The sequence below is a fragment of the Nelusetta ayraudi genome, unplaced genomic scaffold, assembly GCF_046127955.1.
Source record: "Nelusetta ayraudi isolate G7.1 ecotype Tasmania unplaced genomic scaffold, CSIRO-AGI_Nayr_v1 ptg000008l, whole genome shotgun sequence".
NCBI classification, from domain to species: Eukaryota; Metazoa; Chordata; class Actinopteri; order Tetraodontiformes; family Monacanthidae; genus Nelusetta; species Nelusetta ayraudi.
This window is the reverse complement of record NW_027466058.1, coordinates 7,139,462-7,152,500: the sequence shown is the minus strand read 5'-3', so window position 1 is coordinate 7,152,500 and position 13,039 is coordinate 7,139,462. Positions and strand designations below refer to the sequence as shown.

The following is a 13,039-nucleotide window of genomic DNA, read 5'->3' as shown; positions in this document are numbered from 1 at the left end:
CACTTGTCAATTAATCCTATCTAGCGTCAGCACGCTGGCCTTTATGAAAACAAATGTCAGCTTTCAAGACAAGGACGATATAACCTTTCTTAATAGAATGCACAGCAGCCTCAGATTACCAACGCTGATATGACACTACAGGAGTCTAATAGAAAGCCACCCACCTCTGCGCCTCGCTGTAATTTAACCAAAAAGTGTTTTAACTAAAGTCACTTATCAGTCTCCAACACTGTTATTTATATATTTATTAAAAGTGTTTGTGTTGTGTTGTCTTTGGGGACAAATGACTTCTGATGTTTTTGTTTTTTGAAGGGGGGGGGGGGGGGGGGGTCATCAATTCTCAAACATGTCAAATTTCTAAATGTTTTCAGTGGAACAAGACTGGTTAAAAATCCCACCAAAAGCAGCAAAATGTCATTATACACTTGAGCCATTCTGTGCCGTGTTTGTATGACTCAAAAGAGTAAAAAAAAAAAAAAAAAAACCCAACCAATTGCACAAACACACATGCGAGAAAAACACACAGGCATGCCGCAAAACAAACACAATTTTTCTTTCTGCTTTCCTGCAACGGAGCAGGAAGAGGTGGTCGCTGATGTGAAACATCAATTTCCAGGTTAGCTGCTCTGCGTGGCTCAGGCAGGTATCAGCCATGACCCACCTGGGCCTGATAAACAGCTGCAAGAAGCTGATCTGCCACCCAGCAATGCACCTCTTAGTGTCGGAGAACACAGTTAGCACCCGCACCAGCACACACGCGCGCGCAGTCACACACATACACACGCGCGCACGCACACACACACACACACACAAACACACACACACACACACACACACACACACACACAAGTATTTCGTCTCCAGTGAATGAAAGTGCATTTTCAAAATCATCGGTACGAGCAAACTCACGCACGCACACACACACACACACACACACAGGTTGTGAAGTGAGGTTGTTGATTCTTTGATCGGCCGGTATTGCAGAAAAAAAAAGTGATCATTCATGACAATGTAACAATAGTTGGACTGGTCGTCACAAATGCTATGTGAACGCTGATGACCCATGCGGGTCTGAGCTCCCTCCTCCAGTCTGCTGCTTGCATGATTCAGCACAAACAGTGCCAGTCCAGTTATTTTTTTTTTTTATTATTATTATTAGTTGTCTTGCGCAGTGGCATTCTAGCGAGGAAAGTTTTTCTTGAAAAAAAAAAACAATAACAAAAACAAAATAAATAAATGAAGTGTTGGCGGGAAAAGTTTGCTGTGGCCGGCTCTGAGCGCTGCCGCATCCACAGCAGCGTCGATCACTTCACTTCTGTGCAGCCCGGCTGCATTGCTTAACCTGGTGTTGTGTACCATTGCCGCCGACATTTTGAATTAACTTTCACAAGCCGAGGAAATATCACACACACACACACACACACACACACACACACACACACACACACACACACACACACACACATACACACAGCCCAGCTGCTATTTAACTTGCATGACAATCTTTGTGTCGAGTAAAACAGGAGAATCAGGTGCCACCTCGGGAGCAATGCGTCCTCTTGAAGAGGATCGGGGGAGAGATCCGTATACGGTAACGTTACTATGACGGCATGTCGAAAGAAATACTAAACGAGCCTTACGTAAGGTGTCGGAGTGCGCAGGTGAAACGGGAAACCGCACAGCACGCTGACACGTGACCTCGGCCGGGTGTCGTTTTAAAGGACGTGCGAGTGAGCAACGTGCCTCTGCGAGTTTACTGACCAACCGGTAACTGAGTCAAACGTGAAGTCACGAGTCAGGCATCCGGAAGTCGTTCTTCTTAGCCTTCTCCACCTCAGAGTGTCGGGCAAGGATGCCTTTGAACTTGGAGGACCCTCTGTGTGGCCTGTCTACAGAGTGTTCGTACTCTGGCCCGGTCGAATCTCTCTTGCAGAAGTTGCTGAGTGGTTTTCCTAGTTTTAGTTCTCTATAGGGGAAATCCCCGGGGACGTTGCCATTGTCCATGCTCGGCATATGACCAAGCTAGTACTTCAGTCTCTCGGTATTCTCCAGAGTTGGTTTACTATTCACACAAGTGCCGAATATACACCCATTGTTTCACTGTTTTTTCCAATTTGCCGTGCCGGGTTGCGGAGTTTCTCACCTGTGGGTAGACCCCCAGTGGAGCAGTTTTCTTATGCTTTGGTTGGTCCCTTGCGTAGCCCCTTGACGTTACCAGTGTCGACTACATTTTGTATTTGGAGCACAGCTTGAGGAAGCATCTTAGCCGTTGCTGCATCACCCTACACTATGTTGAATTTTAGCCACAGGCAGTCCAAAAGACTCTCAAGCAGCTATAATATGCAACTAGGGCGTTTTGCTCCTTTCCGCTGGTGGGTATTAATTCCTTAAAAAAATAGCTGCCGTCTTGCTGACCTTCCATCTAAAGGTGAACTATTGTAGACAGTATTCCTGAAATGTACCAATACATTGTTGGCTTTGGAAACGGATACATTATACTTGCATTAGTCGTGCATATTTCTGTACACTCACAGCGCTCGAGGACGCTTCTAAGAGAGCGGCTTTGTGCTACTAATAGGCTGACGAGTGAAGCTGGAGAGAAAGGACCGGCTTTCTTCTCCCTGTGGGTGGAACAATAGTTTGCAGCAGGCTGTTCCTGACCACAAATTCCACACTGCGTCTCCTTGTCTCACCTGGTGGCTCCGCCTGACAGAACAAGGAGAAGATAAGGAACAAGGATCCTCTGCATCCTCTTCTCTAAAACCAATTAACTTCGTATCCTCTTTCACATCAGCCATAAATCTTTTTGGTCTTCCTCTAGGCCTCCTGCCTGGTGGTTCCAACCTCAGCACTGGACATGTCCAAACCATCTCAGTCTGGCCTCTTTGGCTTTATCTCCAAAACATTTGATGTACTACTTCCTGATCCTGTCCATTCATTCCAAAGATAACAAGCATAAACACGTTTTTCTTTGTTTCAGTGACACGTGGGCACACTGATGTTTAAGGCTGCTTTTCAATGTGGTTGTACATTGATCCACCAAATGTAAAACGAGTTACTTGGAATCCAAATCTACAAAAACAAGCAAAGTAACTAATCATGTTACAATTCTTCAATTATTAAAAAAAAAAAAACTGTTACATCACAGAAAATAATACCATAGGTTACAAATCCATGAAGCACAGTGGCAACAAAATTAATCAATAAAATGAAGGGATTTTTTTTTTTTTAACTGTTTAAAGTTACAAACTTAAATGGGTCGACTGAAACGATTTATGGGCAGCAGCAGAGGACGTATTAAGGCATCGATGCGGTGATTGGCTGAAGAGGTTGTCAATGTATGCGTGGGCCATAATAACAGCAAGGCATCACGTGCCGGGTAAGTGCAAACAATATAGTGCAGCACAGCGTCATAATGGATGGTGTGTTTGCAGACTCTACTGAACCGTGGACCCCATTATTTCCTGAGGGATAGAGAGGGAAGCAAAAGCACCACAGGAGAGAGATAAAGGATGATTGACTCAAGCAAAAAGCAGAGGTCCCTCATGGACGGCGTGCGCTAGCGCCGCTGCAAAGCCACCGTGAGATTCAGCCCAACAGCTCGGTGACGCCGTGGAGCCGTCGCGGGAAGTCGCACGATCGAGTGTATCTCTCCCCTCAAGTGTGGCAGGGAAGGAGTCATCACATGGAGAAAAACACTCCTAGTCATTAAGACTATCTCTGCGACACGTTGGAGTCCTTTTCCAGTTGAAATACAGGTGGTTCATACCTCGACAAGGCAGAATTTGTCACTGCTGCAGCGGGCAGATACGATTTACAGCCGTGAGACACGCACAGCAATGGGGAAAAAAAAATATATAAAAGACTGAAACACACTCAGTATCTTGTGCGCAGCACTGCCGCCAACTTCAGTTCGTAAACAGTGGCAGATACAATGGCAGCTGCCAGAGATGCGAAAAGGACACACACATCACATTCCAATTTGTTTAAACGAGGGCTGGAAGCGTGAGCAGAGACAGACCCTGCCCACACAGATGAACAATAAAATTGTTCTCATCCTGGAAGTGGGAACTGCAGACAAGGATACCAAAAAACCAACAACAAACAAAGGAAAAACATTCCAAATACCCAGAATTGATTCCATGCAGCTCCTGATAAAACCTGCCCTAGAAAAAACAAATCCAACGCAAATAATGATCAGCCATAAAGAGTCTGTCCTTTACTGCTCTGTGGAAGTTATACAATTAAATTATAAAATCAAAGCTACTTGCATCATCAAAACAATGGACTTGAATCTGGACTTGAAAATATCGTTTGTTTGTGATAGTGATGAATACGGACAGCGAGTGTTAAATTCATCTAAGTTGTAACACCGATAAAACAGTCAATGAAGTGAGTCAGACAATCTCATAGAGAAATACTAACAGGAAGAGACATTTTTCATGCAGAGTGCTGGGAATAGACGAGAGAGAGAGACAGAGAGAGACAGAGAGAGAGAGCGAGCACAGGCACTATCAAAATGTTGAGAGGACTACATTCTGCTCATAATTATTATCATTGAATTAGGGATGCGTCAGAGCTGACTGAATGTGTGAGGTATTTAGTGCGGCAGAAGAGGAATGTGAGGGGGCACAGAAGGATGTGAAATAGAGAGAAGTCTCCTATTACTGCCAAATGCAACTCATATTTAATTTGTATTAGATGCGAAGGACTAAAGACAGCGTTGCTTTCTGGCTTGAACTATGAAAATAAACAGGAGGAAATATGCAGGGATAAGAAGTATGTGGCTGATAACTGGAGCTGTCATAAGGACATTTGCTCGCGATTCAGTTGTTACTTGGGTGATTTTAAAGGAAAATATTACAATTACGTTTTTACGCACTTTCAATTTCAAACTGTCATCTTCCTCATCGTAATTAGTGTATTTCTATTATAAAAAGCAAATTAAAAGAAATGTTTTAAAAGTTTGCTTTAAACATAAAAATGCCACATTTTCACAAAGTGATTTGATGCAAACTAACTGGGCAACTGGAAGCTTATAAGTGGTATGAATAATTTGCAAACATTTTCCGTGCCAATGTGGAACAGCTTATTCTGTTGCTGCTATCGACTCTGATTTTGATTCTGGTTCCCCGGGGTTGCAGCATTATGTTCAGGGATGAAGTCCAGATTCGTAGGGGCAGTGTGGTCAGTGATGTCAGTGTGAGGTGTGGTGAAGACAACAACAACCCCATGTGATCGCTGCACCGACAGTGCAACATCTTTTTGGCAGATGCTGCGTGATGGTATGGTATGGGGTGGGTTTGTCATCAAGGGAGGCAATCTCAATGCAGAGAGATATCCAGGTGGCTTCCGCTTACATATATCCACCACCGGGGACCAAACTCTATCCTCTAATGTCCCCACAGAGCAGTTTTATCAAGGACTTCCTCCAGTATTGAGGAGTGGAGAGGACCGAATGACCTGGCAACAGTTGACTGACTTGACTTGACTGACCTCAAACCTCAAACTCATAGTATCAAAGTCAATTATAAGACAGACCAATGCACTGCATAAGAAGAATAAAGCAAGGCTAATAAAAAAAAAAAGTGAGTTCACACTGAACTGGCAACAGCAGAGCAGTTATGGGATGAAGAGGAGAGGTCACACAGTGGGAGATAACACTCAATAGACAAACTCCACTAGTGTGAAAGGAAGCACATTCCTCGCACAGCTAGCAAGAGAAGAGACTGAATCAGGCTGAACATTTTTCCATTATCACAATTGAAGTTGCAACGACTTGTTTGCACATTTTACAGACGCAATCCTCAGTGCTCCTGGGAAGCAGCTCATCATTTGGATCAACATCAGCATTTGCATACGTGTGACGTCAAGACTGGAGAACTTCTAGTGAAACCGGCTCTTGGCATTTGTGGCCTCTTTTCTTTATTGTGTTTTCCGCCTGCTCAGGCTTATACGCCCTCATCGACTGCAATTCCAGCATGCATTATTCTGAATTAAACAAAACGCTGGCTTTACAGCGTTAGCCAAAGACAAATTCGAAGCCTTTACCATCCCGGCAGAGTGTGGAAGTTTTTCATTTTCGACAAATGTTGTGTTCTTTTCACAAGTTAATTACTCAGAAGAGCGCTTAATCTGCCGAATCAGGCCAAAGTGGATTAGGAGATGAGAGCGCTTAATCAAAGTGTTCTCTCGGTCTAATTACGCATCCCGTTTCCTGATACACACACTGTTATCTGCCACTGTATTTAAACATCAACCGCTCTGTTTGCCTGCCCCCACCCAGCCAGGCGGCGAACAATCCTGGTGCCTGGATGTGACAGAAGTGAGTGAAACGTAAACACAAAAGAGGCGATGTTTTGGTTGTGACAACTACCATTTTCTTCCTTGTGCAAAAAAAAAAAAATCACCCGACACATTTTGCACGGTGCCGAGAAGGCCGCCGCTGCAGCTCATTGGTGCATCGCAGTCATCATTCGCGGCAGACGGAAATGAAGAGTCGCCTTCAGTTCAGTCCTCAGTTCAGAACCAAGAGGGAACAAACGTTTCCAGACAATGAAAACAGCTCCAAAGTCAAGTTGCAATATATTTGCCCGGGGTGCGAGTTTAATCCCATCGGCGGACAACACATCTGTGCCTCTTCAAAAAGCCCTATGCTGCTGTCTGGACTCCGAATCTTCTTCTTGCTTGTGAGATGGAGGAGGGGAAGAGGTGGAGGCAGTTCTGGCCTCAGATCAAATTTCCATGATGTTTGGATGTGTTCCCTCATCCTTCTGATAAATAATCATTTCCCCGCGCTGACCATACGGCGCCGAGGATACTGGCCGAGACCTCAAGTCACTGATCTGCTGCCCCAGAAAAGGCCAGATGCGCTCGCCGCTTCATGGGCACGCATGCAAACTAGCTGGCGCTGAAATAAGATTTTGGGATAAAGACACATGCATGCAGTGTTAATGATGGTCGCAGTGCTGCCCACATGACACCCGTGCTGTTATATTACCACAAAACCTTGTCCACCTCGGTTACGGTCTGCAACCAATCATAATGTCCGTGGAAAGCTGATCACTCGGCTCGAGTCTTCGAGCCTGGCCTGCGACACCTGCCTATTACTGCTAATGAAATGCGTGTTGAAGTAAGAGAAAAGCAGAAGGCACAAAGACTTGAATACGATTAAACTGCCTCCATTGTGTCGTGAAAGGCCAATTTCGCATGTCTTTATCCTGGGCACAATGCTTTTACTGAACCCTGAGATGAAAACGTGTTCTTTAATCTACCCTTTGCTCAACTTTTAGATAGAAGGAGCGATTTTAGCGCTGAGGCTACAGCCGGGCTACTCTGTTTAGCCAGAGTGCTGGACGAATCTGGGGTTTGTGTGAGGGCAAAGCACTGGCGTCCAAAAAAACAAAAACAAAAAAACAAAAACCCCTTAGTCACAAAATACGAGCACACGCCGCCACACAAACACACAAACACACAAACACACACACACACACGCACAAACGACACGGCATGTGTTTATAAACTGGAGGGCTTCCCGGACGAGGACATCTGCTGAGCTAATAAACAATAATCTTGACAAATTGTCACTGTCTGATCACTCAGCCCGCCCTAATAATCGCACTACAGACGAAACAATCGCCGGCGGGCCAGAGACATGAGCGACAGCTCTCTGCACCAGCGGGGGAAAAAAAAGGCGGTGCTGGCCCGCAGCCCAGCTGCCTGAGGAGAGGACACTGTGATTCATGGCCAAAGGGCAACCTGGACAGAGTAGTTCAGTAAATTAGCCACGCCACCCACCAGCACCGCCATGCCCTTCACTGGTTAGAACACAGGCTGCCCAAGAGGCGAGGTGGCCCCCTGCCAAAAGCTGCTTAGTACTGTTGGACAACGATATTATGGCAGCCAAATATGAGGGTCACAGTGATGATGATGTAGTGTTTTTGTTTCTGTTTTTTTTCCAGCGGGATATTATAACCTCCCCAGGTTACAGAGGACGTAACCAGGATTGTGATGAAGATGAGGGGAAGTTAATGGCAGTTAAAAGCAGCACGGTGACAGCCTGTGTATTATATATACAGGCTTTATGGGCCCGCAAATGGCAGGTACGCACATACAACACGCAAGGTGCAGATGTGGTGAGGGAAACGCGCCGCGACTCAGAGGAAGTTTGACAGACAGGCAGTGTAAAGGTCATGTGATAAAAAAAAAAAAACTTCTGGAAAATCAATCCAATATAAAGGATTTTAATTCCAAGTCACTGACACCCTCGGAGATGATGAAGAGCCAGACATCTCCAAATTGCCTTGTCAATCACAGCAACCAGCCAAAAGAAGAAAACATAAATAAGGGTTAAAGGCGACATAATGGATTCAGGAGGAATCGAATTCAACTCTTGCTAGCGCCGCAAAAAAAGGGGCCACAACAGTGACGGAAGATAACGTAAGAGGCTTATAATAAGGCGTGAATGTTAAAGACGGACGCTCCTTAGGACAGCGGGAGGCAAAATATTGACGGTGGACGTTAGACCTGCATGAAGGTAACACAACGTTTCCGCTGCAATGCCAACAATTTGATATTTTGTACCTTTTTAAAGTCAATAAATAATTATCTGCACTCTGTTTCGACATATATGAGCATTCAAACTTGAGACTCACCGACAGGCATGTCTTCATAGATCAGAAGGTAGGTTGAGAAGAAGTAGTTCAGGAAGCGTGGCGGCTGGTTCGAGCCTGTGATGAAAACAAAGTCATGGTCATTTGAATCAATAACACCTCATTCTTTATTATAGGATCATAGGGTTATTATAGGATCATGTATCGTGAAGAGTAGCATTGCAACAGGCAGCACATAGAGCCACAGGCTAGTCAAGCAAGCCTCTAGTGGCCACATAATGTACTGCAGAAACATTTTTAAGGGCACGGATTATGCTTGGCTCTCACCCATCCTCATTTATTACTGATGCTCAGGAGTGAAAGAAGAAAGAAATCATGCAAAAAGTTAATTGACTGCTTAATAATATACTGCGGATAAGGTGAAAAGAATACATCCAATTTGACATTTACTATTGAGTGTGAGTTATCTTATTGAGTCACATGCCCCTTTGTCTGGCGTATCTGTTCAGCTGCTGAAAAGTTTTCACCGCGGGATGTCCCGATCCGATCATTTGGATGCTGAATCGGCATGCCGATCTAGCATATGTTATTAGATCGGAGATCTGCGTTTTAATATAGATATGTTTTATAAATGTGAGGAAAAGCAAAGCATGGATTGATCATTGAGGCAAACAATCCAATTTATTTTTCAGTGCACCAAGAGAAAAGTTTGAATCCAAAGGATTCAGTTTAGTCAAGGTAAGAAAAAAGATCAGATCGGGAAAAAAAAATCGGGATTGGCAAATTAACTCATCATTTAAAAAAAATCTACTTCGGATCAGGACCAAAAATATGTGATCAGGACATCCCTAAAAACTACAGTTTGCATCTACGTCAACCAAAACTGGCCTGATGAGCTGTGATTCCTGCCGCAACATTTGGATGGGAGGGCCAGAATATGGTGTAACAGAAAAACAAAAACATTTAAGCATGGAATAAACGGTCCTGCCTGGAATCAATGGTCCGGGCTGCTGCTCATGGCGGCGACATGGTTGTGTGGGATATTTTCATGACACACTTTGGAGCCCGCTCAGTACAAACTGAGCATTGTTTAAATGCCACAGCATTGCAGGGGGAAAAAATATGGAAGGAAACGGCACACAGGCAACACGGATGACTGCAGTCTTGACAGGACTGTCAAGCAAAGCAGATTTAAAAATTGGGGGAGCTTCACAAGAAGTGTGTGAGACTGAGGTCAGCGCATCACGAGGCACCGCACTGATGCAGTAAAATACAACAAAAGGAGTGGCAAATAAGAACTGACATCATTGAACATATTGCAGTAATTCAGAGTTGTGTATCTAGCGTTGCAGTATTCGGGTAAAACTGGTTGAAAAACCTGAAAAACATTATAATGATTTCAATTGTTACATATTACACTTGTTGTATTTGATAGATTAAAAAAAAATAATCACAGTTTGAATTAATGACCTGAGGATTTTTTTTTTTTTTCATCTATATCAAATAAAATCTTGGTCACCTCTCGAATTTTTTAGGGGAGGCTGTAAAACACGATGAGGTTGACTTCCGAAATCCTTCCAGGAGGAAACAAACCTCAACAGTAATTTGCACGCGGGACGCTGCGATTAAAAATAATGTTCACACAGTTTACTCAATGAATCCTGGCAGGCAACACTACAGCTGGCGTGATAAGCGGTGCCGCCCTGACCCGCTGTCAGGTGACGTACCGCAGCATTAGACAAATTAACTGCTGAAAGAAGAAGAATGGAAAACTGTGTGTTTACTATCTTTTTTTCCCTGTCCATCGGTAAGTGCCTGCTGCGTCTCATTTCCAATTTTGTTGGCTGGCTCACGTTAATACTCCCACACAATACGCCAGCTGTGCATAGAATGCATATCTTAATGAGTGTATTCCAGCCAACTATTGCACTCATTTATCATGGTATCTTTGCTTGTTACATTGTTAAATAACGCATGCTTTACTACCCCCCCCCGTTCCCCCCCCCCCCAACAGAGATCACACTGTCACACTGTTTTTTTTGGCGGCAGGTGGTGTTCCGTGGTGTCAGAGGTTCCGTGCGATACAAGCTGTTTTGTTAGGAAGATCAGGTGAGCGAGTTGGCAGTCTTTGATCACACGCTAGAAAGAGGGAACGGGAGATCAGCTTGTTTGAAGTTGGATAAAGTGAACGGGCGCTTTGAAAGGAGGACTGTGCTCCTTCGCCGGACTGGCCGTGGTAGGAGGAGACGCCCCCCTCCACCCTCCACCCCCCACTCCCCCCCCCCCACCACCACCACCTGGCCTGTCGCCGCGGTGTAGCGCCAACAGCGTTAAGAATGTGTTGTGCAGATCCTGCACTTGATCTGCTTGTGTTTGGTGAGATGCAGGCGCCAAATGATGCCACAAATGTCTGTCGAGTGATTTTGTTAGATTGTGAAGGTCATGTGCGTCAGAAGGATGATCCAACTTCAACACCGGCATGTGCGCTGGACCCCCCTCCCCCTCCCCTCCCCTCCCCTCCCCCCAAGAGTGAATGCTTCAATACTGCTGCTGCACGATGCTGCATGGATTCCCTCTGGGTTCTCCGGCTTCCTCACACTTTGCAAAAACATCCATCCAAGGCGAATTGGGAAGTCTAAATTTTGCGGAGGGGTGTGTGAGTGTGAATGGTGGTTTGTCTTTCTATGTGGCCGAGGTGACTCATCTCACCTGAGGACAGCTGGGATATTCTCCAGCAACCCCCCGTGACCCTGAGTGCAGGAGAAGTGGGTATCGAAAATGAATGAATGAATGTATAATGAACTAATTTATGACCACAGTGTGATTTGGGGAGGTCATGGTGACTTGACAAAAATTCCACATCGCATGCAAAAATATGGAAAAACGAGATTAGCTGGTCCACTTCTAATGTATTTTGTCCAGCAGAAAACTAAAATCACAAAACTTGAAAACGTAATTTGTCCGTCTGATGGGGAAGCACAAAAAAAATATATATATATATGTATGTATATAATGCCTCCATAAATTCATTGTGTTTGATGGAAAGAGGTTGTGGCATTCACTTAATAACTTCTCCCTGTTGCTTTGGCAGTGTGTGTGACCTGCAGCGTCTCCTGCCCGTCACTGACAGACAGTTACTTTTCACAACAGAAAAGCTCCCTCGCACTTAATCTGTCGCTCTCTCATGCCGTCACAGAGACACTCTAGCAAGTAGGCAGATATTCTTAAGCAGCGCTTTGGCCAAACAATGGCTCGGGATTTTATGCAAGACAGGCAGGAAGCGAAGAGGTGAGAGAATGCACTGAGTGCAGAAAGTAGGTGACAGACAATCCCTTCAAACAGTTGATGGAGAGCCGAGAGAGCGAGAGCGAGAGAGAAGGGAGAAGGTGCTCCAACATTTGATTCAAATACGTTCTAAAGATACAGATAAGTATTCCGAAAATTTTAAACCTCATAAAAAATTTTGAACATTGGTTGAAAGTTTGATGACACAAATCTGCTCAAAACTTTGAGTGCATGCTTGGTGAAGAAGGTTTATCTTATCATTCACATCCTTGCAAACAGATGTGCACACAAAGCAACAACAAAAAAAAAAACACGATCAAAATTAAAAGTATGGTTCGCACGAGAAATTTAAGATCATTCTATGATGAAGCATGAAAAGCTTTCTTCTCATATTAAAGTTGTCTCGCATTGAAGAAAAACCAAACTCTATGCAACAAAAAAGGACTCACCTTCGCAGAAAGTGTGGATAATGAGGAAGGGGAGGAGGAGCCTGGCAAATGTCATCCTGCTGCCTGAACCCACACTCCGCGACATCACCTGCGCCTGGCAGAACACACAGAAACGCAGATTAGAGTCGCTATCATTTGGTGGGCTCATTATCCACCTTGCAGTTTCCGTATTGCAACAAAAAAAAAAAAAAGAAGCATTTCATCTCTTTTACGGCGGGGACTCTTGTGTAAGTGAGCGGGAGATGGAATCTCCACAGTTAGACCAGAGTAAAAATATTTGCCTCGTCGCAAGTTGTGTGTGCGTGCGTGTGCGTGTGTGTGTGTGTGTGTGTGTGTGTGTGTGTGGGTGCGTCTCGGGGAACTCTATCACTGAAATGGCTCATTTGGAGTACACACTGCTAGAAACCATCGCCGAGATCTTGCAGCCTTAATAACTCTGATAGAGAACTAAACAGGGAAAATCCAGCCGGCATCAAATTGGCCTCTAATAGCCGCTTCAATTCGCTGCGACGTCGCTCTGTTTCGTGCGCACATCCGCTTTGATCGTCTGCCTCGACGCCGGTGGCGGGGGCAGCCGCGGTCACGTTGACGAACTGGAATCGCCGGCAATGCACTGGCTAACTGTAGATATCTATATTAAACATGGGGAAATGATTTAGTTGCATTAAGTTAAGGTTCTCATTGCCAAGCACG

The 13,039-nt window shown here is 44.8% G+C and overlaps 1 protein-coding gene across 1 annotated transcript in view; it reads right to left on the bottom strand.

Moving 5' to 3' along the window:
* cdh23 (cadherin-related 23) overlaps positions 1-12,436 on the bottom strand; it is a 141,031-nt gene extending 128,595 nt beyond the window's left edge. The window contains exons 1-2 of the mRNA XM_076019063.1: positions 12,347-12,436; positions 8,655-8,729 (exon numbers count right to left, since the gene is read on the bottom strand). Of these exons, the coding sequence (XP_075875178.1) occupies positions 8,655-8,729; positions 12,347-12,431 (160 nt within the window). The 5' untranslated portion in view covers positions 12,432-12,436. The remainder of the gene's footprint in view (positions 1-8,654; positions 8,730-12,346) is intronic.
* Between the last annotated feature and the right edge of the window lie 603 nt (positions 12,437-13,039).